Below are 24654 nucleotides of genomic sequence, written 5' to 3'. Positions count from 1 at the left end.
GTCTCTTTGAAACTACTATAGTTTCTTTTCTCACTCATTACATACTCAGTCGCAGATAGGATCACAGATGCTACTACTCTGTTACCCAACTGATTGGCAATGTTGGATCATAATATTCGCCTGTATCATATGTCCTTCAGGACGAAGTGATGAAATACTGTCCATGAATGAAAGTGCAATGATGTGACTGTAAATAAATCATAAACTGACTTGTTCATACCCATTTAGAATTTATCAGTAACTAATGAGGGTTCGCAAATGGAAATGGAAACACTTGTCTGAAGCAGTGTATGCCGAATACTCCTCAAGTCAATATCTTTTTTTTCTGCTGTAGCTATTTCCCTTCCTTGTACATGTATCTAAACCGTGTCTCGAGAGATATCGCGACGCGTCCTCTTGCTATGTAGATAATATCGAACAAATCTGTGACTCACAACACAGTGCGTCGTTTCGTTGTATGAACAGTAACCTTGAACCATTCTCTTGTGTCGTACAAATATTAAAAGCATCCTTCGGAACACATGTCATCACTCAGAAAGGCTTAAATATTGTCATACTGCTTAATTCGGTACCCTCTGCGCGTCTTTAGAATAATGATACAATTACAGTGGAGGTTCATGACGAGATGGAAAATCATCTTTGGGGAAAAGTACTTCATATAATAGTAGTAAATAACGAATTTTGCTCCTTAGCAGAACTTCACATAATAGAAGTAGTGAATAACGGAATTTGCTCTCTTAGTAGACCTTTGTGGGCGTTAATCAGATGTGGTAGACATCTGCGTTCTCGCACAAAGCTTATAAAATTTATATTACACAAGCGATATATACTAGCAGGCAATATGACATTTCTGTAATACTACAGGTGCAAAACAATACTCCTTATTGGATTCTTGATAGGTGGTCTTAGCAAACACAGCCATTTCAAGATATTAAGAACACGGGAAATCAAACATACTGCATTTTTAAAAAATAGATTCGGAACAGAATAGTAAGTGAATTACGCCAGGAAAAGTGTGTACTTATCCTGGAGAAATAAGAATTTTTTTTTCAGTCATCAGTCTTCTGACCGGTCTGATGCGGCCCACCACGAATTCCTCTTCTCTGCCAACATTTTCACCTCGGAATACGTCCTCAATTGTTTTCTGGATGTATTGGTAATGTCTACTTTCAGCTGTGGATTTTAAGCTCTGCTGCTCGCTCTAGTGTAATGCAAGTTATTCCTTGATGTCTTAACTTATGTCCTATGGTCCCATCCCTTATTCTTGTCATTGCTTTCCGTATATTCCTAGCCTCGCATAACGTCCTCATTCCTTATCTTATCTGTTAACCTAGTTTTCATTTTTTTCTGTAGCAACACGTCACAAATGTTTCGTTTTTCTTCCATTCTGGATTTCCCGCAGTCCATGTTTCACTACCATACGATTTTGCGCTCCAAACGTACATTCTCAGACCTTCAATTAACGTTTGTAGACTTCTCTTGGTTGGGAGTGTCCTTTTTGCCAGTGCTAGTATACTTCTATGTTCTCCTTGCTCCAGCCGTGATGGGTTATTTCGCTGTGTAGGTAGTAGAATTCCTTAACTCTATCAAATTTCTGATCTCCAGATCTGATGTTAAGCTTCTTGCAGTTCTCATTTCTGCTACACTTAACACTATCGTCTAATCTGTATTCTGTACTCTTTAGACTGTACATTCCATACAACAGATCCTGTAATCCTTCTTCACTTTCACTGAGGAAAACACTGCCATCAGAGAGACTTGTCGTTGTTATCCTTTCGTCTTGATCCTTTCTTTTATTTCCGTCATTGCTTTCTAGATGAATAAATTAAACAGTAGGGGCGGAAGGCTGTATCCCTGACTTACACTTCCAGTCATATTGTTCCGTCCTGGTTCTTGTACATATTGCATATTTCCTGTTTTCTCTTGTAGCTTAAACTTATTTTTCTCAGAATTTGTACATCTTGTAGCATTTGACATTGTCGAACGCGTTTCCAGGTCGACAATTCCTACTAACGTGTCTCCATTTTTCTTCTGTCTTATTTCCGTTACCAGCTGCAACTTCAGAACAGCGTCGGTAGTGCATCTGCATTTCCTGAAGCTGAACATATCGTCATCTAACATATCCTCAATCTTCCTGGACAACTCGAACGCTTCCAAGCGACAAAACTGTGAAACAGTATGTCACCTAGAAACCACAAAAGTTCAACATCATAAGTCACGTATTCCGGAATATCATCAGGAATATGACGCTATTTCGTGTATCGAAGTGACTTCTTATATTTTCTTCTCAAAACAACATACGGTGACATGCCATGAGTTGTAAACGATGAGATATTCCTTCAGCGAGTACGTTCACTGGAATGCATGTGCGGAAGTAGTGTAACGCGAGATTACAAAAGTAAATACCTTTTCTTTCGGACTGCAAGCAACTCAGCTTCACAAATCATCCATATATTTCTTAGTTTTGCGCGATAACGCATCAAGCATAATACTGAAACGCCAATATATTTTAATGCATAGTTATACTGATGTTAGCCATTGTACACTTTGTACTTTCTATTAATAATTCTTGTAATATTAGTTTGAAAATATATCTATATCCATTAAAACAGAAACTGCTCATCTTCCCTTAAATATTTGTAATAATAAGATTCCTGAAAATAGCCAGAAGTGTTTTCATCGCCAATCATTGCTCCAGATCATTCCATTTCATTTGTCCAACTACAGGCAAAACAGAAGTTTCATGTAGATAGGATCTCACTAGGTTGCGTACATGTTCCATTCACTGAGTGTAATAAGACTCTTCCCATCCGACAAAACTGCTTGTGACAGAAAATTATTGCGTACGTGGCGTTATCCGAATGTGGCGGACGTCATCGAACGTCATAGCAATATTACTCACAGTGCAGTCGTGGGAGGTATGCGACGCGTAAATTAATGTAGAAGGAAATGACTGCTTATTTTTCTACTAGGGGTTTAATTTCCGAAATCAAGGAAACCAATAATGTTTTATTTCTAAGTGAGATACCAAATGTAAGTTTTCTTACATGTAACTTCAAAATTCTTATTTAATAAGATATTTAAAATAAATTATCAGCTATTTCACCCCCTTTGAATTGGAATTTTCAGAATTACTTCCAAATCAAATACTATTTGTCATAGATGTAGCTTTAAAATTCTTTACTATAACTTTAATATTTACTTATTTTCAAAATAAACCTTCACCCGCTCTTTAAGACTTAGTGGTTTAATTCCTAAAGTTGCTGAAGCATGATTTTCTTTATTTCTCACTGAGTAACCAAAGATCAATTTTCTTGGTTCTGGCTTCCAAATTTACTAAAAATCGTCATATTGTTAGTAAATAAATCAAGCCACATATCATCTCCTTAGGGATGGACTTCGAAAAAAAACTGTTACTGAATGATGCCTGCAGTACGAGATCAGCAACCTCACCAAATTTCAAGTTTCTGTCTTTAGCAGCTTGGTCAGGTCGGTGATACGTCAGTGAATCAACCAAGTCCTATTTCACCCCATTAAGAGTTGAATTTCCAAATAACACTGAAACTTCATTTTTTTTATTTCCAACAGAGAAACATAATGCAAGTTTTTTAGATTTACATTTAAAAATGCTTTCATAATTACTTATTTTCATAAATATTTTCAACCCCATTCCACCCTGTTAGAGATTCACTTTCTAAAAACTCTTAAACACAAGACATTTATCCATAACCAAAGTACAATACCAATTTCCATAGATGTATCTTTGGAAATGGTTTAATAGTATTTTCATAATTTTTTTTTTAAGAAGCTGTCACCCACTATTTCACCCCACTATGCTTTAAATTTCCAGAAATGCAGAAACAATTATTCCTTAATTTCTGGCCAAGAAACCAAATACCAAATTTTGAAGTTCTAGATACACCTTTTCACCCTACTTCACCCTCTAATCGGTAGTATTTCGAAAAATCCCTCTCCAAACTTTCGGCATGGCCTGGGAGATGATGAGTCACTCTGTCAGGACATTGACTTTAATACACAGAGATTAAATATAAATCAAAATACTGCAGAAGTTCTTTCGTAGCCATAGAGCTACATCTAAGTTACTTCATTTCTTCATGTTGATTTCTTTTAAACAAAAAACAGAATAGGATAGTAGGACAGATTAATAACGTATATGTCTTGCTCACTGTATTTTATTTCATTCAATTATCACATGGAATCCATAGAAGAATTATCACACTGCATCATAACCTCAGTATTTGTTCGCGGACAACTGAGATATTGCAAAAAAGTACTTTTTAAACATGCTTTGAGGCAAACATTTGATGGCTGCACACTGGGTGATTCCACAAATATTGTCTTAATGGATGGTTAGGCACGTTAGACGGAACATCCAGCGCTTGCAGGATAATCACACACTCTCAGCTCGGCGTTGTATTGGAGGCCTGCTGGGCATGGTATCAACCAGGCAACTCCGTTCTCGTCGCACTTGTAGAAGCTGTTACAGTCGCTGGGGTTAGGCAACTGAGTGACGTCATCCGGATTCCAAGGTGGGCATGCTGGAGCATCTGCAGCAGGATCCTGTTGGCTTTCGCCGTTACCAGAGTCAGCACTTCCATTGTCCTGACCGCCATTAGAGGAATCGTCGCCAGATGGGTTACTTGGATCAGTAGACGATGAGCAACCAGCACTCTCTGGGTAGTCGCATACCCTCAGCTTCGCATTGTACTCGAGTCCAGCTGGGCATGGTATGAGCCAAGCCACACCATTCTCGTCGCATTTGTAGAAGCTGCTGCAGTCACTGGGATTGGGCAACTGTGTGACGTCGTTTGGATTCCAAGTTGGACAAGCAGGAGCATCTCCAGCTGGTGGATTTGGACTCACATCATTACCTCCGTCAGAATTTCCATTATTTTCACCCCCCTCGGAAGGTGTATCATCAGACGGTTTGCTTGGTGCAGATGTTGAGCAACCAGCATTTTCTGGGTAGTCACACACTCTCAGCTCTGCATTGTATTCGAGACCGGCTGGGCATTCGATGACCCAGGCAACGCCGTTCTCGTCACACTTGTAGAAGCTGCTGCAGTCATTCGGATTTGGCAGCTGGGTGACGTCATTAGGATTCCACGGGGGACAGGTGGGGGCGTCGCCAGATGGTGGAGCTGGTGAATCGCCTCCGTTATCATCTGATCCTCCACCATTTCCATTGTCGTCGTCAGCTGGTGGAGACGGTGATGAGGAGCAACCAGCTCTCTCTGGGAAGTCACACACCTTCAGATTTGGATTGAACTCGAGGTTTGCTGGACATGGGATGACGGTTGCAACGCCTGATGGCTCACATTGTAGGAAGCTTCTGCAGCTGTCTGGGTTCGGAAATGGCCCAGAAGCTCCCTTGCAAGTAGCACTCATCTGAAAGAAATTACATATTTGTTAATATTCCTGGTTTATCCTTATCATTGTCTTCAATTAGCAATACACAGAGCTTTTCTTAAATCTATCGGCAATATCTCCTCGTTTACCTAGGTATTATGTTCTCAATATTTTGGTACAGTGGCCTGTGGCATTCAGAAGATCGCTACAGGGGTATAGCCATTCTTCTGATTTTTTTTATCGCCATTTTCCTTTGTATGTGTACTGAAATTGTTTGCATCATTATGGAAATACCGGTAGTACGTGCTGTGTGACTTACTTGGAAACAAACTTCGTGCATTCACTAGTGGTATTTCTGTTGACAAAAGTAATGCCTACTATTCATCTTGAAGCGTGTTTTGTAATACTTGCATCCGATTCAGCTTTGTTTTTACGGGAGTGTTGACTGTAAATTACCAGTGATATATATTACTATAGATACGTTTACTGACAGAGTGTTTGCTGATATGTAAGTCTTAATTGGGTCCAATTATTGCAATGGAAAACAGTCCCAAAACCGATGTTCCTGCATCTGCAGCAATAACATCTGCACCGACAGTATAATTAATAATTACAGTATTACTCTGTAATGTGCCACCAGAGATTAATTGTCTCTTCCGTCAAACTACTAAGAAAATATCTCTGATTATCTTCGAAATTTTGTGTTCATATATGTGTGAAATCTTATGGGACTTAACTGCTAAGGTCATCAGTCCCTAAGCTTACACACTACTTAACCTAAATTATCCTAAGGAAAAACACACAAACCCATGCCCTAGGGAGGACGCGAACCTCCGCCGGCACAGCCGCACAGTCCATGACTGCAGCGCCTTACACCGCTCGGCTAATCCAGCGCGGCTCGAAATTTTGTCAGTGGACATCATCCTACACAAATATAATAGACATTCAGTGCTATTTCATGGAAATTGTATTACTGTAAATGGCTCCGAGCACTATGGGAGTTAACATCTGTGGCCATCGGTCCCCTAGAACTTAGAACTACTTTAACCTAACTAACCTAAGGACATCACACACATCCGTGCCCGAGGCAGGATTCGAACCTGCGACCGTAGGGGTCACGCGGTTCCAGACTGAAGCGCCTAGAACCGCACGGGCACACCGGCCGGCTGTATTACTGTAGACAGGATGGAACCCTGTACGAAAATTCTTAAGCTGTTAGTGTTTTACCAGCTATTTGCGGTAAACGTTACACTCTGAATCTGTAACTTTCATAATACTAAATATAGCATTATATTAGTGTAACCAGTTAACTTATAATTTTTTGATATGTACTAACTGTTCTGCGTTTCTTCTCAAATTTCGGGATGCTAAACACTTGCTACTTGCAAGAAAATATATGATTTTTTCTTACTGATCAAAACTAGAGAAGACGTTCGAGAGAGAGAGGACCCAGCATTTTACAGCGAGAATGTGTGACATAGCAGCCTTCAAGACATTTATTTCTAAAAATGGAAGACAAGTATTATCACGAAAATAGACTTCCAGCTCAAATTTTAGACTGACGATGATTGTGTCTGGTTAACTCATCGTGGTTTTCTCGTACCTGTGACTGAATGCACTTGCAATCTAATGCGAAAAATTTTTACAGATTCTTTGTTTAAGATATATAACTTCATTGAAGAGCTCGTACAAATGAAAGCCTTCTAAGTCTAGACTTTCTAAATCCGTGCTCAGTAAGACACAGATTCTGCAAAACTTAACTAAGTGAAAGATAACAAGATCTATATTCCTACTGTATATAATTATTCCGTTCCAATAATATTTTTCTCCCTTAATTGCTAGTAGGTTCACTTTCAATATACAGGGTGTTCGGAAATTCCCGTTACAAAAAGTTTCAAACGGCTCTGAGCACTATGAGACTTAACATCTGAGGTCATCAGTCTCATAGAACTTAGAACTACTTAAACTTAACTAACCCAAGGACATCACACACATCCATGCCCGAGGCAGGATTCGAACTTTGACCGTAGCAGTCGCGCGGTTCCGGACTGAAGCCCCTAGAACCGCTCGGCCCCAGCGTCCGGCTACGTTACAAACTTCTTTGACTTGTAGAGGGGAGTGAGTACATAATCTATGAATAGAAACCCATGTTCGGAAATGTACCGTGTTCTTGCTGCAGCCGTTTGAAAACATTATTGGTAGGTAAGTATGCAACAGGGTACCCATGGTGGGGGGCTGTTATGTCTGATTGGCTGATGTCATTTGACGTCTGTCCTGGCTCTCTGATCTGGTTCGAGGCTCATGCAAATGTCTGCACAGAGCAACATAGATGAGTACATGTTTGCAGATTACACCGATGGATCCTTCTGAATGGCGATGCTCGCGGTAGGGGAAGCGATGCTCGTCGTCTTTATCAAGATCGTTTCCCACACCGTCCGAACACATCGCATACTCTTTGCTCAACAATTACCTAAAGGCATCGAGAAATGGTAGCTTCGCCGTCAGCACACGTGACTGCGATGCACCAAGGAGAAGCCGCACACCTGAATTCGAAGAGGCTGTTCTGCATCACGTTGAAGAGAACCCACGAACGAGTATACGAGCAACTTGTTTTGCTATTAGTGAATGAAGTTGTGAAACGTCCTTGGTGCTGCCTAATCAATTTCGTGTAAAAGTGGTCGCGTTTCCAACATGTTTTCAAATGGTTGTAGCATGGAAACGGTATGTTTCCAAACATGGGTTCCAGTTCAATATATTATACACTCTCTCCCCTCCACAAGTCCTAGAAGCTTGTAACGGGAATTTCTAAACACACCTTAGATATAAGGATTGTTAATCGTTTTATCCTAATTTCTTTTTGTCTCAACGTCTGAATATAACTATAGAAGAATTGCTTTACGAAGACAACAAATAATAGCAGATCAGTCTTAGCCACAATTCTGAACTTTTTTAAAAAATTGATATCTCTCTTCCTAAAACAAATGGACCGAGAATGTTCTATTAAGTAATAGTTAGCAACATCTTTGCCGATTTTCAGTTACGCACTTTGTATTTAGGGAGAGTAAATTTGAATAATACTAAGTTAGTACTATTAACTTGCTGACTTGCATCCTCAATGAATCACACAGTAAATCTGTACACCCATCTACATTTTCAATCGAATACATTAACCGAGCAGCTAGTTTCTTACTAAAGAACACGCAACATAATATGCAGGTTGCTGGATACACTTACCACAGTCACCTTTCGGATGGAAGCTGCACTGCTGCTTCCAACCAAGGCCGCTAGCACGACGGTCGCAAGTAGTGGAAATCCTGAAACGTAAAGCACGATGTAACACGCATCTTATCAGATAAGCTTGCTAATACTTAATTCATTTATTTGTTGCTCTGTGCGAAATTTTCGTTTTAAGTAAAGCTAAGAAGTTTCGACGATTTGCTCTTTCGATGTGAGCAATACTCTTGGGAAGCCTCACTGCTCACCTCATATTCCTCTCACTGTTACAGAAAGAATTGTATTTAAAGTAAAATTGACATCATTCGGAAGAACTTTTCCTTGTTATATTCTACCTTCGACATACTTCTCTATCCTTTATAAACTTAACTAGCATAAGAATTTAATGGGATGCTCGACGTTAATCATTGGCTTACTAAATATGGAGTATAATAAAATACAGCTGTCACAAATGTATTGCTTCTAACGTTACTTCAGTGGTAATCGTAGTCTGTTAGGAATTATTATTAGCAAACATTAGATATCGTTTGAATTGTGCCGCAATTCCCGCTGTCGTTGCTGTGCACGAGAAAATCGTCGATTTGCTTTGTCTCTCCTACTAGTTTCAATGTCTTATACTTAGATAAAGGTATGCACTGCATTTAGATGTGCTAACGTCGTTATAAGAAGCTTGTGACCTTAACGTATACATGCTTTCAGAAGTCTCAGAATCTCTCTCTGTCGGCTCTAGCCAAACTTATCTCAGCTATTGCTTTACAGGTATAGAGTTAATCATCTCCCTTACTAAGTAAACATCTGAGATTGTTTAACCCTGAGAAACCTTAGTACACAACAAATCTAGAGTCAAGGGAACTTCTAGCACGAACTCTATTCGAACATTTTAGTTTATTTATACATGATATATTTTCTAACCAAGCAGAAGCTATAGTGATATAAAAAAAGTGCCAATTTTGCGGCAAGTGGCTCTTACCTCTCATATTTGCTCAAGTCAGTTACTGTCCGCAAAAGGTGGATTAGACTTACACTCGCACCGCTTAAATAACCCCTCAACAGGCTATCTTCTTTCGTCAAACACAGCCGCATGAACGTCAGCATCAGTGATAAGGAGCAACGCATTCCTCCAGATGCATTCGCTTATTATCTGACACTGACAACTGCTGTTTCACAATGTGAGAACATGTGTAATTTCCTGATAACGGTAGATAAACACATTTTCACATCGATATTAATGTCAAGGGAACGCGTCAGTTAACAAGTAATTTGCATTCATAGAATTACGGGCAGAGACTACTTATGAGTGACAGAATGACATACCCGATAACATTCTCATCATGCCAATGGCCAGCTCCGCAGCTGCCGCATGATACGGAGGAAGGCTTACTGAATCTCAATGGTTGAACAGTATTTACCAAGCAGTGTGAGTAAATTAGTCCACATGCACGATCAATATGGTATCGAGAGAAAGAAAAATGCCTCGGTTCAGGCTCAGCCGGAAACACATTATCGGAGGCCACGTACAATGTTGAGAATGAATTTCCACCATGCAGCGGAGCCTCGGCTGATTTGAAAGTTTCTACCAGATTAAAGCTGCCTTAAGAACCAAGACCCCCCCCATGAACCATGGACCTTGCCGTTGGTGGGGAGGCTTGCGTGCCTCAGCGATATAGATAGCCGTACCGTAGGTGCAACCAAACGGAGGGGTATCTGTTGAGAGGCCAGACAAACGTGTGGTTCCTGAACAGGGGCAGCAGCCTTTTCAGTAGTTGCAAGGGCAACAGTCTGGATGATTGACTGATCTGGCCTGCAACAAAAACCAAACCGGCCTTGCTGTGCTGGTACTGCGAAAGGCTGAAAGCAAGGGGAAACTACAGACGTAATTTTTCCCGAGGACATGCAGCTTTACTGTATGACTAAATGATGATGGCGTCCTCTTGGGTAAAATATTCCGGAGGTAAAATAGTCCCCCATTCGGGCAGGTAGGTTAGAAAATTTAAAAAAGGAAATGGATAGGTTAAAGTTAGATATAGTAGGAATTAATGAAGTTCGGTGGCAGGAGAAACAAGACTTCTGGTCAGGTGACTACAGGGTTATAAACACAAAATCAAATAGGGGTAACGCAGGAGTAGGTTTAATAATGAATAGGAAAATATGAATTCGAGTAAGCTACTACAAACAGCATAGTGAACGCATTATTGTGGCCAAGATAGATACGAAGCCCACACCTACTACAGTAATACAAGTTTATATGCCAACTAGCCCTGCAGATGACGAAGAAATTGAAGAAATGTATGATGAAATAAAAGAAATTATTCAGATAGTGAAGGGAGACGAAAATTTAATAGTCATGGGTGTCTGGAATTCGAGTGTAGGAAAAGGGAGAGAAGGAAACATAGTCGGTGAATATGGATTGGGGCTAAGAAATGAAAGAGGAAGCCGCCTGGTAGAATTCTGCACAGAGCACAACATAATCATAGCTAACACTTGGTTTAAGAATCATGAAAGAAACTTGTATACATGGAAGAACCCTGGAGATACTAAAAGGTATCAGATAGATTATATAATGGTAAGACAGAGATTTAGGAACCAGGTTTTAAATTGTAAGACATTTCCAGTGGCAGATGTAGACTCTGACTACAATCTATTGCTTATGAACTGTAGATTAAAACTGAAGAAACTGCGAAAAGGTGGGAATTTAAGGAGATGGGACCTGGATAAACTGAAAGAACCAGAGGTTGTACAGAGTTTCAGGGAGAGCATAAGGGAACAATTGACAGGAATGGGGGAAAGAAATACAGTAGAAGAAGAATGGGTAGCTTTGAGGGATGAAGTAGTGAAGGCAGCAGAGGATGAAGTAGGTAAAAAGACGAGGGCTAGTAGAAATCCTTGGGTAACAGAAGAAACATTGAATTTAATTGATGAAAGGAGAAAATATAAAAATGCAGCAAATGAAGCACGCAAAAAGGAATACAAACGTCTCAAAAATGAGATCGACAGGAAGTGCAAAATGGCTAAGCAGGGACAAATGTAAGGATGTCCACTTATGATAGCAAGTAAATATCTGAGTGAATTTGCTGTACTGCACACCGCAGCTTGGGGCAGTTTATTTCACTAGTGAGTGAGCCCTGCGTGCTCCTTGGGAGGTATAAGTCACATCTTGCTCATTGCGCTGGCATGCAAGAGATGTAGGACCTTTAACAAAGTTCGGTAAGATTGTCAAGTGAAAGAACAACATATACCTTGCCACGAGCCGGCCAGTCTGGGCGAGCGGTTCTAGGCGCTTCAGTCTGGATCCGCGCGACCGCTACGGTCGCAGGTTCGAATCCTGCCTTGGGCATGAATGTGTGTGATGTCCTTAGGTTAGTTAGGTTTAAGTAGTTCTAAGTTCCAGCGGACTGATAACCTCAGATGTTAAGTCCCATAGTGCTCAGAGCCATTTGAAGCATTTTGAACCATGCCACGAACACCTATTTTTCCAGCGGCAGTATAGCCTTCAACCACCTTTCCTTGTTTCCGTCGATGGTCTTGATTCCAGTTGAAATAACTTGAGCTTTTATCATAGCTCAGAATATTTTGCAACATCATCTCCCACACATAATTTGAATAACGCTGTTATCGTTTATTCACGGGGATTTTTTACAATGGTGTTTAGCTAGTTTCATGTCCCGTGGGTCATTTCTACAGTTAACTTTAATGATGTGTGACGACTCATTTTTCATTCACAATACACATTGGTATGTATATATGGCAACTGCTGATCAGTTGCGTTATTATTTTTTCAGCATTGTTGTGAGTTAATAATTCGTACCCATCATCTTTTACAAATTACAAAAACGGAAATTATTCTACAGAACAGAAGGTGTTGTCAAGGAAAAACCTTTTCAATTTATTTCCAAATTTAGCTTTGATGTCTGTGAGACATTTTATGACATTGGGTAGGAGGGGATATCACAGCGGAGACAATACCCAGTAAAACGTTGCAATTAATGATGGGGTTAAGCAATTCACCAAGTCGAAAGCCAATCGAATTGTTTTACAGTGAAGCTCGTGTGAAAGATCAGAATCTTACATAGTTTTCTACGGATGATGCTTAGAAGTTTCTAAATGAGGAAGAAAGTAGTGGACCTCCTTGGAGCGTATAACACGGGCTTTTCCTTCCTTGAGTGATGCAGTACGTGGTTTCGTGAACGCGGATAGGTTTTTTAACGTACCTACAACAAATATGTGACGTTACTACAACAAATTATAAGCCTATGACCGTCTGTGAAAATGGGCTCGATAAACAACTTGAGCTATCAGTAATCGGAATCTAATCTGCATACACAGTGTGCGTGTTGCATGAGTGTCAGTTTGACTGTATTTAAACCCACAACAGATCGTTACATGAAAAATTAAAATTAAAATTTGGATAAGCTATCTCACTGCGTATTGGAATATGGAAAACTACAGGAACAAATGAGCCTGTAACAATGAATACCTAAGCTACCTCGATATACACTTGAGCTATCAGTAATCGGAATCTAATCTGCATGCAATGTGTGCGTGTTGCATGAGTGTCAGTTGACTGTATTTAAACCCTCAACAGATCGTTACATGAAAAACTTAAAACTAACATTTGGATAAGCTATCTGACTGCGTATTTGAATATGGAAAACTACAGGAACAAATGAACCTGTAACAATGAATACCTAAGCTATCTGGCTGCGTCTTTGAATAAGAATTTACAAGTGATACAGAGTCTGGCTTGTGCAACGGAATATATTGGATTAGAGTTCATGATATGTTGCGGTGTGTCAGTGTCTTAGTTTTGGCCCTCAGTTTTGCACTCACCTCTTTAGATGACTGTCTTTTTCCAAGTGGTTTACAGCAATTTGTAGTAGCATGCAGCAGCAGCTGGCAAAGCTTATTCTTACTAAGAATGAGTTTAATAAAAAGGAGTTTGCTTGGGCCTATTAACAACTAAACAACTTGTAAGAAGGGATTTCGTAATTTAAGTCTATTAAAAAACTTCAGAAATCATTATGACCAATAATAGTTTGACAAGTATTAATAATGGCGAAATGCCTGATAATGACTTTATAATTATCAATAGTGGCTGAGTGTTAGATTAACAAATTATTTCAATTTCAGAGTTACATTAACATTTAATAGCCGCGGCATATTTATTTGGCTTCTTTAACTGTCAAGCCAAACATGGGATTATTGCAGACTCGGACTAACAATCACGAGCCTAACTCAGCAATTGCGCTTTACGCTATGCTTGCGAATTTTGCCTCGAAATCCATCTTCAAGCGTAGTTAAGCATCTAAATCTCTCCTGGCTGCATGGATCAAACCAGGTCTTGAGTGTGGTAAGGGCAGCATGTCACCACTGACTCATCTCACAACAGTGCTTAGAATCGCGCTGCCATGTTTCCCCCTCAGATTGTCACCATCGATATCTGAGTGCTTACGCAATGCAAAAAAAAGCCTTAAGTTGGCTATATTGTTTTCGATGGGGAGTTCTGACACACTCGTTACAGTTGTTAGAAATTCCTAGCGCAAGTGAGTTACGATTATCCCAAACATGTGTAGCCATACGACGGTAGAATGCTTTTGGATTGCGGTGATAACGGCTAATATCTGTGTACCGTGACTGTGTTCATAACCTTCCAGTCCTTCCCTCTATTTTATACCTTATTTGATTTTACGCATGTTATTTGGTTCTTTGTAGCTACGATTCGTTATTTATCTCCTGATAACCTTTCAGCACACTAAGCCCTCTCGTATTGTCAGTACTATGGATTCTGAGTCCAAAGAACTGAAAATTTCGATTTTGGGACACTCATGCTGTCTCATAGAAGTATCGTAGAGCATTCACGACATTCTCTCTCAATGGAGATACGCCTGTGACATGCTGTAGTGGCTTTGTGGCCACTACCCTTGGGAGCTGGTGTGCCAATCGGGGTACATGGTTCTGCAGACGCTGTATTAACTGGATATGCGAAGTACACAGGCACTCTCAAAAGCTGAGTTACTACGTCAGAGTGCATAACGAACGAACTAATTAAGTTATTCAGAACACGTCTTACATATGTGACAAAATCTCACAAAGTTTTTTTGTGTGTGGTTTACGTTGCTGGTCCAGGTTGTCATGAGTCTAGCATAATGACAACGGTACAAGACAAGATCCGGCTTTTTTCTTCTTCTTTTATTCATTAGTCTTCTGATTTGTTTGATGAAGCCCGCCACGAATTCATCTCCTGTCTCTTGTGCAAAAATTTACAACTCAGAATAACACCTGCAACCTATGTCCGATGCATTCGAGTTTCTGCCTTCCCCACCGTTTTTTACCGTCTACACTTCCCTCTAATGCCATGTGCCATGGAAACTATTGCGTGATGTCTTAACAGATGCACTATCACTGTGTCCCTTCTTCTTGTCAGAGGTATCCATATATTTATTTCTTCGCCGATTCTGAGAAGAACTTTCTCCTCCAGTTCACCTAATTTTGATCCTTCCTCTACAATCCCACATCTCAGATGATGTGCTCTAAAAGTACTTTCTCATAAATTTCTTCCTCAAATTAAGGCCAATGTTTGAGACTAATAGATTTCTATTTGCCAGAAATGCCGTATCGGCCAATGCTTTTTATGCCGTCCTTCCTCCGCACGTCATGGGTTATTTTATGTCTAGGTAACAGAATTCCTTAATTTCATCTGGTTTGTGATTATCAATACTGATGTTAAATTTCTTGGTGTTCTCATTTCTGGATAATTCACATTACTTCTGTCTTCCTCCGATTTACTCTCACTTCATATTCTGTATTCACTACTCTTTTCACTCTGTTCAACACATTCTGTAATTCTTCTTCACTTTCACTGGGGGTACCAATGTAGCAATGTGATCAGCGAATCTTATCACTGATATTTTTTCCCCTTGAATTTTAATCACAGTCTTAAATCTTTCTGTCACAGTATTTTCGTCATTGCTTCTTTGACGTATAAACAACAGAAGGGACGAAAAACCAAATACCCGCCTTACACTCTTTTTAATCCAAGCCCTTCCTTCACTGTCACCATCCCGCATTGTTTCCTCTTGGTTCTCGTACATATTGTATATTACCCCTGTTATCTCAGAATCTCGAAAATACTGCACCGTTTTACATTGTCGAACTTTTCTCCAGGTCTAAATATTCTATGATACTTGATTTTTCTTCAGTCTTGCCTCCATTATCAACCGCAACGTCAGAACTACACCTTTCGTGCCTTTACTTTCCTAACGCCAAATTGATTGTCATCTAACAGATCCTTAAGCTTCTTTCCAGTTCTTCCGTATATTATTCTTGTCAGTAACTTGTATGCAACTTAACAAAGCTAATAGCGTGATAATTTTCGCAATTGCTGGCTCTTACAATCTTCGGAACTGGGTGTATGATGTCATCCGAAAGTCTGATGGTATAATGCCAGTCTCACACATTCTACAGACCAACGTGAATATTCCTTTTGTTGTCACTTGTCCTGATCAGTTTATAAATTCCGATGGAATGTTATCTATCCCTTACTTGACCTTAGGTCCTTCAAAGCTCTCTTATTTATCGATTCCTATCTCTTCTTCTATCACTTCATCAGACAAGCCCTATCCCACCCCCCTCCCCGACCCCTTTTCCATCTATCGCTTGTTCTAAGAGAATGTCGCCTACTCCAGGGGCCTTGTTTCTATTTGGTGATATTAACGCTTTGTCGAATTATCACCGAAACATCATATTTCCCGTCTCACCTTCATCTACTTCTTCCATTCCTATTTCTTTTCCCTTGTACAGTGTTTTCATATAATCCCTTCTTTCCATAGTGCTGGTTATACACCTGACCTTTTAATATTCGTACAGCTGGTTCTCTTTCCTCCAAGGGCCCTCTTAATTTTCCTACAGGCGGTACCTATGTTCCCCCTAATTACAAATGCTTCTATAAACTTGAACTTGTCCTCCACCTATTCCTGCACAGTGATTTTACACTTTCTGTCACTATTATTATTAGACTTACGCATTGCATTTCACCTATTTCATTTTCTGCATTTATATTTCTTCTCCTTTCATAAAATTTAATATCTTCTATGATCTCGAAGGATATCTACTAGACCTTGTCTTTTCCTTGTTTTATTCTTTCCTGCATTCACTATCTCACATCTAAAAACTACAGATTCATCTGCTACTGAACTGCTTTCCTCTGTTTCTTTCAATCCTTGCTCAATGCTCTCTTTGAGACTCTCAACAACCTCTGTTCGTCAAACTTATCAACCTCTCATAAATAATTTAAGGTCAAAGGACACGACTACCCCTGGAAAGGCAGCGTTTCCAGGTCTCATCCACGTATACAGTCTTCTTCCATAATTGTTAAACCAGATGCGAAGGATGATTAAATCACGCTCCCTGTAAAGATATTCTGAATAAAATAATTCGTTATCTCCAATCCTAATGTCAACTTTCTCGCTGTTCTCATTTGTGCTACTTCTCATTACGTCCTTATTTTTTCGATTTACTCTCAACATATATTCTGTACTTATTAGACAGTTCATTCTATTCAGCAGATTCTGTAATTCTTCTTCACTTTTACTAAGGGTAGCAATGTCATCAAACAATCTTTTAATTGATATCACCCTGACTTTTAATTCCACTCCTTTGCTGTTCCTTTGCGTCACTGCTTCTTCGATGTATAGATTGAACAGTAGCGGCGAAGACTTCATCACTGACCTAGTACTTCGTTCTTTCTCTTCCACTCTTGTTATTCATTCATGACTCTAGTACATGTTGCACAATAGTCACCTCTTCATACAGCTTACCCCTATTTTCATACGAATTTCATGTAACACTGTCGAGCGCGTTTTCCAGGTTGACAAATACTATGAACGTGTTTAGATATTTTTTTTGGTCATGGTTCCATTATCAATCACAACGTCAGAATTGCCACTCTGGCGCCTTTAAATTTCCTAAAGCCGAAATGCTCGTCAAGTAACACACCTTCAGTTTCATTTTCCATTCTTCTGTATTTTATTCTTGTCAGCAACTTGGCTGATGAGCTGTTAAACTCATTGTGCGATACTTCTGGCACTTGTCGGTTCTTGTAGTCTTCGGAACTGTGTGGATAACGTTTTTCCGAAAGTCAGATGGTATATTTCCAGACTCATACATTCCACACACCAACGATAATAGTCGTTTTATTTCTGCTTCCACCGATGATTGTAGAAATGTTGATGGCACATTCTCTGTCCCTTCCGCTTTATTTAATCTTAACCTTTCCAAAGTTCTATTGAATTCTGATTCTAATACTGGATCTCCTGTCTCTTCTAATTCGAATCCGTTTCTCCTCCTATCACGTCAGACAAATCTTCCCCCTCATAGAGAGCTTCACTCTACTCTTTCCACCTACCGCCTCTCTCCTTTGCAATTAACAGAGAAATTTCCGCTGTACTCTTATTGCAACAGCTCATCCTTTTCATTTCACCGAAGGTTGTTTTTATAGTTTTAGTCGTTCAGACAACCACTTATTTTCCGATTTCTTCATATTTTTCATGCAGCCTTTTTTGTCTTCCCTCCTTTCTATTGATTTCATTTCCCAGCGACTTGCATTTCTGTATTCCTGAATTTCCCAGAGAATTTTTCCAGTTCCTTCGTTCGTCGAAGTATTTATTCTGTTATCCGTGGTTTCTTCGCATTTACGTCCTTGTACTTACTTTTTTCTTTCCAACTTCTCTGAGTGTCCTTTTCAGATATGTCCATTTCTCTTAGTGTACTGCCTACTGAGCTATTTATTGTTGCAGTACCTATCACCTTAGAGAATTTCAAACGTATTTCGTCCTTCCTTAGTACTTCTGTATCCCATTTCTTCTCGTATGGATTCTTCCGGACTAATCTCTTAAACTTCAGCCTAATTTTCACCATAACTACTCATCATGATACAGTGTGATCCGAGTGTATGTTTGCACCTGGGTACGACCAATATTCCAATATCTGATTTCGGAATCTCTGTCTGACCATGATGTAATATAACTGAAATCTTCCTGTGTCTCCCAGCCTTGTCCAAGCATACCTCCTCCTCTTGTGACTCTTGAACAGAATATTGACTATTACTAGCTGAAATTTATTACAGAACTCAATCAATCTTTCTTCTCCTTCATATGGCCATTTTCTTCCGTAACCCTTTCTTGTAATTCTTCCCCTACAACTTATTACAGTCCCCCATGCCGGTTAGATCAACCTTTACGTACTGCGTTACCCGTTCAATATCCTCGTGTACTTTTTCTGTCTCTTGATCTTCAGCATGCGATGTCGACATGTATACCTGAAGTATTGTTGTCGGTGTAGATTTGCTGTCAATTCTGCTGATAACAACCCTATTACTGAACTATTCACAGTAACACACTCTGCTCTACCTTTCTATTCGCAAGGAATCCTGCTCCCGTAATATAATTTATGCTACTCTTGATATTGACCTGTAATCTGACCAGAAATTCTTGTCTTCTTTACATTTCATTTCGCTCGCCCCCGCTACATCTAGATTGCACCTTTGCATTTACTTTTCTGATTTTCTAGGTTCCCTACCACGTTCAAGCTTCTGTTTTTCCGCACCTCGTCTCGTAAAACGTTACACTTTCGTTTTTTAATTTAATCATCTTTCCATGGTCACCTCCCCCTTGGTAGGCCCCGCCAGGAGATCAGAATGTGGGTTACTCCGGAATCTTTTGTCAGTGGAGAGAGTATCATGACACTTTGTCATTTACAGGCCATATGTCATGTGGCTACACGTTGTGTGTCCTCAATACATTGCTTTCCATTTCCTTCTCCATCCTCATGCCGTTGATGTTGCTGAGTATTCCGCCTTTAGGGGCAGTTTTCTACACAAGGTCAAATGAGTGGCCTGAACCTCTGTCCGCTCCTCCGCTCTCACTGACTGAGCCGTTGGTAGACTAAGTGTGACTTCTTCAGCCGGAGGTCTTCTACCGCCAAAGCTAATTATTATCCAAGGTTTACGATGTGGCTAGTTTCGAACCTGGGACTGAGTATGTTTTAATTACTAAGGACAGACTTTACCCCTAGACCACGGTTACAATTCCTTAACCTCGTCTATTTCGTGTCCTCCAATTCTGACGTTAAGTTACTCACTGTTCCCAATTCTGTTACCTCTCATTACTTTCGTCTTTATTCGATTTACTCTAATACCACATTCTGTCCTCTTTGAACTATTCATTCCATTCGGCTGGTCCTGTAACTCCACTTTCAAGTAAGGTGGAAATGTCATCTGCGAATGTTTTTATTGATATCCTTTCACCTTAAATTTTAGTTCCGCTCACGGACATTAGTTTTTATTTCAGTCGTTGTTTCTTAGATTGAGCAGTAGGGGCGTAAAAGGACGTCCCAGTTTTACAATTGTTTTAACCGGAGAACTTAGTTCTTGGTCTTATTGTTCCGTCTTGGTCCTTGTACAGATTCTCATTGTGTATCATTCGTCTAACGGGTATTTTCTCAGAATTTTGAACATCTTGCTACATTTTACATTGCCGCTTTTTCCAGGTCGGCGTAATGAACATAAACAAGAGGTGTTTCTGTAAGATTGTGAACCCAAAGTTGGGAGCATTAGGTTACGTTATAGTACATGCACTGAGACCTACCTTCCAGACGGACTGACCTAATATACTACACTCTGACCCGTAACAAGCCAGTTTTATTTTTAATGAACACTATATTTTCGTGTTTATTTACCTCAGGAGTACCTTTCCCTACAAGATGCTGCCACTATTTAGCCATACAGTCGAGATGCCTGCTTTTAGGAAAAGTAACGGCAGTAGTTCAGATTACTTTCAGACGTTTTAAGCATAGCGGTTACAAAATAGGAGAGAAAATGGCTCACTAAGCTTGTTTCTGAACTGTACCAGACCTTCAGCGCTGACAAAAGTATTTATCAGTCACCGGAACTCCCTGGTGTCATACAATATATTCATGCACATGGCAGCGCGATGACCTAGGGGTTCACAATGGACAGTCTAGTAACACGGGGTCAGACGCTTTGAAGGAAGGTGTACCAAGAGTGTTAGGACACAGCGGTCGCTCTCAGATAATACGCTACTTGTAGACAATGAATATTTAGTTTTATATTGGTATACACAACTTTTACCGAACACAAATACACTACTGGCCATTAAAATTGCTACACCACGAAGATGACGTGCTACAGATGCGAAATTTAACCGACAGGAAGAAAATGCTGTGATATGCAAATGATTAGCTTTTCAGAGCATTCACACAAAGTTGGCGCCGGTGGCGACATCTGCAACGTGCTGACGTGAGGAAAGTTTCCAACCGATTTCTCATACGCAAACAGCAGTTGACCGGCGCTGCATGGTGAAACGTTGTTGTGATGCCTCGTGTAAGGAGGAGAAATGCGTACCATCACGTTTCCAACTTTGACAAAGATCGGATTGTTGCCCATCGCGATTGCGGTTTATCGTATCGCGACATTGCAGCTCGCGTTGGTTGAGATCCAATGACTGTTAGCAGAATCTGTGGGTTCAGGAGAGTAATACGGAACGCCGTGCTGGATCCCAACGGCCTCGTATCACTAGCAGTCGAGGTGACACGCATCTTATCCGCATCGCTGTAACGGATCGTGCAGCCAAGTCCGATCCCTGAGTCAACAGAGGGGGGTGTTTGCAAGACAATAATTATCTGCTCGAACAGTTCGACGACGTTTGTAGCAGCATGGACTATCAGCTCCGAGACCATGGCTGTGGTTACCCTTGACGCTGCATCACAGACAGGAGCGCCTGCGATAGTGTACTCAACGAGGAACCTGGGTGCACGAATGACAAAACGTAATTTTTTCGGATGAATCCAGGTTCTGTTTACAGCATCATGATGGTCGCATCCGTGTTTGGCGACATCGTGGTGAACGCACATTGGAAGCCTGTATTCGTCATCACCATACTGGCGTATCACCCGACGTGATGGTATGGGGTGCCACCTCTTGTTCGCATTTGGGTGCCACCTCTTGTTCGCATTGACGGCACTTTGAACAGTGTACGTTAAATTTCAGATGTGTTACGACCCGTGGCTCTACCCTTCATTCGATCCCTGCGAAACCCTATATTTCAGCAGAATAATGCACGACCGTATGTTTCAGGTCCTGTACGGGCCTTTCTTGATACAGAAAATGTTCGACAGCTGCCCTGGTCAGCACATTCTCCAGATCTCTCACCAACTGAAAACGTCTGGTCAATGCTGGCCGAACAACTGGCTCGTCACAATACGCCAGCCACTACTCTTGATGAACTGTGGTATCGTGTTGAAGGTGCATGGGCAGCTGTACCTGTACACGCCATCCAAGCTCTTTTTGACTCAATGCCCTGGTGTATCAAGGCCGTTGTTACGGCCAGAGGTACTGGGTACTGATTTCTCAGGATCTATGCACCCAAATCGCGTGCAAATGTAATCACATGTCAGTTGTAGTGTAATATATTTGTCCAATGAATATCCGTTTTCTCATCTGCGTTTCTTCTTGGTGTAGCAATTTTAATGGCCAGTAGTGTAATTAAGACACACAGGAATTATTGAATAGACGCCAGTCTCAGCGTATGTATTACAACGTAGTCTACCTCACTGAACTTCGGCTTCAAAATCGTAGGAATACATTGCGTACTCATGTTCGTTACTACCGGCATGGAAGCTCAGTGTTTTCGGTCAGAGGGATCGTTGCTTTCTGTAATTAAAAAGAAAATGACTGAAGGGATCAATGGATCTCACGTGAAGTCTGCTACGACCAAATACAATGAACAATAATGAAAAAAATGCAAAAAAAGAGAAAGGCATAGCATCTTTCATTAGTAATCAAAAGTTCTCGGTCCCGGGTTCGAATCCCGCCGCTGCTTAAATGTTGATTAGTAATCAGCATTGGCGGCCGAAAACTTCCCACATAAGAAGTTACCCGCATTCTGCCAGCGGCCTTGTCAAACAGGGCGGAGGAGCGGACAGAGGTTCGTTGGGCACCCTTGTCCTTGGGGTGGGAAACTGCCTCTAAAGGCGGAAAGAATCAGCATTGATAAACGGTATGAGGATGCACAAGGAAATGGAAACTACTGCAGTAAAGTCACGTAGCGTGTATCCACAGGACATGTGGCCCGTAATTGAAAAAGTGTTATGATGAACTCTCTATTGGCAAAATACTCCGAAATAGTCCGCCATTCGGTTCTCCTCTAGGGGACTGCCAATTGGGAGGTGACCATGAGAAAAAGATTGAATAATCAACGAAATGATAAGGTTCTGCGAGTCGGGGAGGGGGGGTGGGGGGGTTGGAATGTCAGAAGCTTGTACTTGATCGGGAAACTAGAAAATCCGAAAATGGAAATGCAAAGGTTGAATATAGATATAGTAGGGGTCAGTGAAATGAAATTGAAGGAAGACCGGGATTTCTGATCAGATGAGTATAGGGTAATATCAACAGCAGCAGAAAATGGTATAACGGGAGTAAGATTAGTTATAAATAGGAAGATGTGAACAGTTCAGTGATAGGGTTATTTATACGAGAATCGACACCAAACCAAGACCGACAACGACGTCGTCAGTTGAAGATGAAAAAAATGGAGGTAGTATATGACGAAAACGTAAATAACCGTGGTGGACGTGAAAGCAGCTGTAGGGAAAAGAGTAGAGAGTATGGGCTTGGAACAGCAATGACAGAGGAGAAAGATTAATTTAGTTCTGTAAAAAATTTCAGTAAGTAATAGTGAATACTCTGTTTAAGTATCACAAGAGGAGGAGGTATACTTGGAAAAGGCCGGATGACACGGGAAGATTACATCATGGTGAGGCAGAGGTTCCGAAATCAGGTACTGGATTGTAAAGCGCACACAGGAGCAGATATAGACTCAGATCACAATGTAGTAGTGATGAAGAACATGATGAAGTTTAAAAGACTAGTAAGGAAGTATCAATACATAAAGAAGGGGGATATGGAAGTTCTCTAAAAGTTGGAAAAAAACATAGGTACAAAGAAGTTTACTGTGAAGAAGAAGAAGAATATACAAAAACGTTCACGGAAATTCAAGTATGCAGAAATACAAGTCGCTGAGGAATGAAATAAATAGGAAGTGCAGGGAAGCTAAGACGAAATGGCTGCAGCAAAAATGTGAATAAAAACCAATAGAGAAATGAATGTTGGAAGGACTGACTCAGCATATAGGAAAGTCAAAACAGAATTCGGTGAAATTAAAAGCAAGAGTGGTAACATAAAGACTTCAACGGTAATTCATTTCTTAAGTGCAGAAGAGAGCGGATAGGTGGAAAGAGTACACTGAAGGTCTCTACGAGGGAGAAGATTTGTCTGTTTGATAGAAGAAGAAACAGGAGTCGATTTAGAAGACATAAGAGATCCTGTAGTAGAATCAGAATTTCAGGGAGCTTTGGAGGACTTAAGAACAAGTAAGGAAGAGGAGATAGATAACATTCCATTAGCATCCCTAAAATCATTGATGGAAGTGGCAACAAAACGACTATTCACGTTGGTGTGTAGAATATATATCTGACTTTCTGAAACATATCATCCACATATTTCCGAAGATTGCAAGAGCCGACAAGCGAGAGATCTGCCGCACAATCAGCTGAACAGCTCATGCATCCAAGCTGCCGAAAAAATAATATATAGAAGAATGGAAAAGAAAATTAGGATGTGATATATGACGATCATTTTGGCTTTAAGAAAGGTAAGGCACCAGAGATGCAATTCTGACGTTGTCATTAATAATGGAAGCAAGACTAAAGAAAGAAGTGTAATGTGCTGCGAATACATATAAAGATAGATCCCTTATCATTTAGCTACAAAATAGCAGGTAAGCAGTTAATTTCATAAATTATCTGGGAGTACGCATTAGGAGTGATTTAAAATGGAATGATCATATAAAGTTGATCGTCGGTAAAGCAGATGCCAGACTGAGATTCATTGGAAGAATCCTAAGGAAATGCAATCCGAAAACAAGGAAGTAGGTTACAGTACGCTTGTTCGCCCACTGCTTGAATACTGCTCAGCAGTGT

The 24654-nt window shown here is 40.4% G+C and overlaps 1 protein-coding gene across 1 annotated transcript in view; it reads right to left on the bottom strand.

Annotated features, from left to right (window-relative positions):
• Positions 1-4333: 4333 nt before the first annotated feature.
• Positions 4334-24654, bottom strand: part of LOC124798873 (chondroitin proteoglycan 2-like) — an 86050-nt gene continuing 65729 nt past the window's right edge. The window contains exon 2 of the mRNA XM_047262406.1: positions 4334-5409. Within this exon, the coding sequence (XP_047118362.1) occupies positions 4381-5409 (1029 nt within the window). The 3' untranslated portion in view covers positions 4334-4380. The remainder of the gene's footprint in view (positions 5410-24654) is intronic.

Source organism: Schistocerca piceifrons, chromosome 5, assembly GCF_021461385.2.
Source record: "Schistocerca piceifrons isolate TAMUIC-IGC-003096 chromosome 5, iqSchPice1.1, whole genome shotgun sequence".
NCBI classification, from domain to species: Eukaryota; Metazoa; Arthropoda; class Insecta; order Orthoptera; family Acrididae; genus Schistocerca; species Schistocerca piceifrons.
Note: the sequence above shows the minus strand (reverse complement) of the source record. Positions and strands in the feature narration are given on the sequence as shown.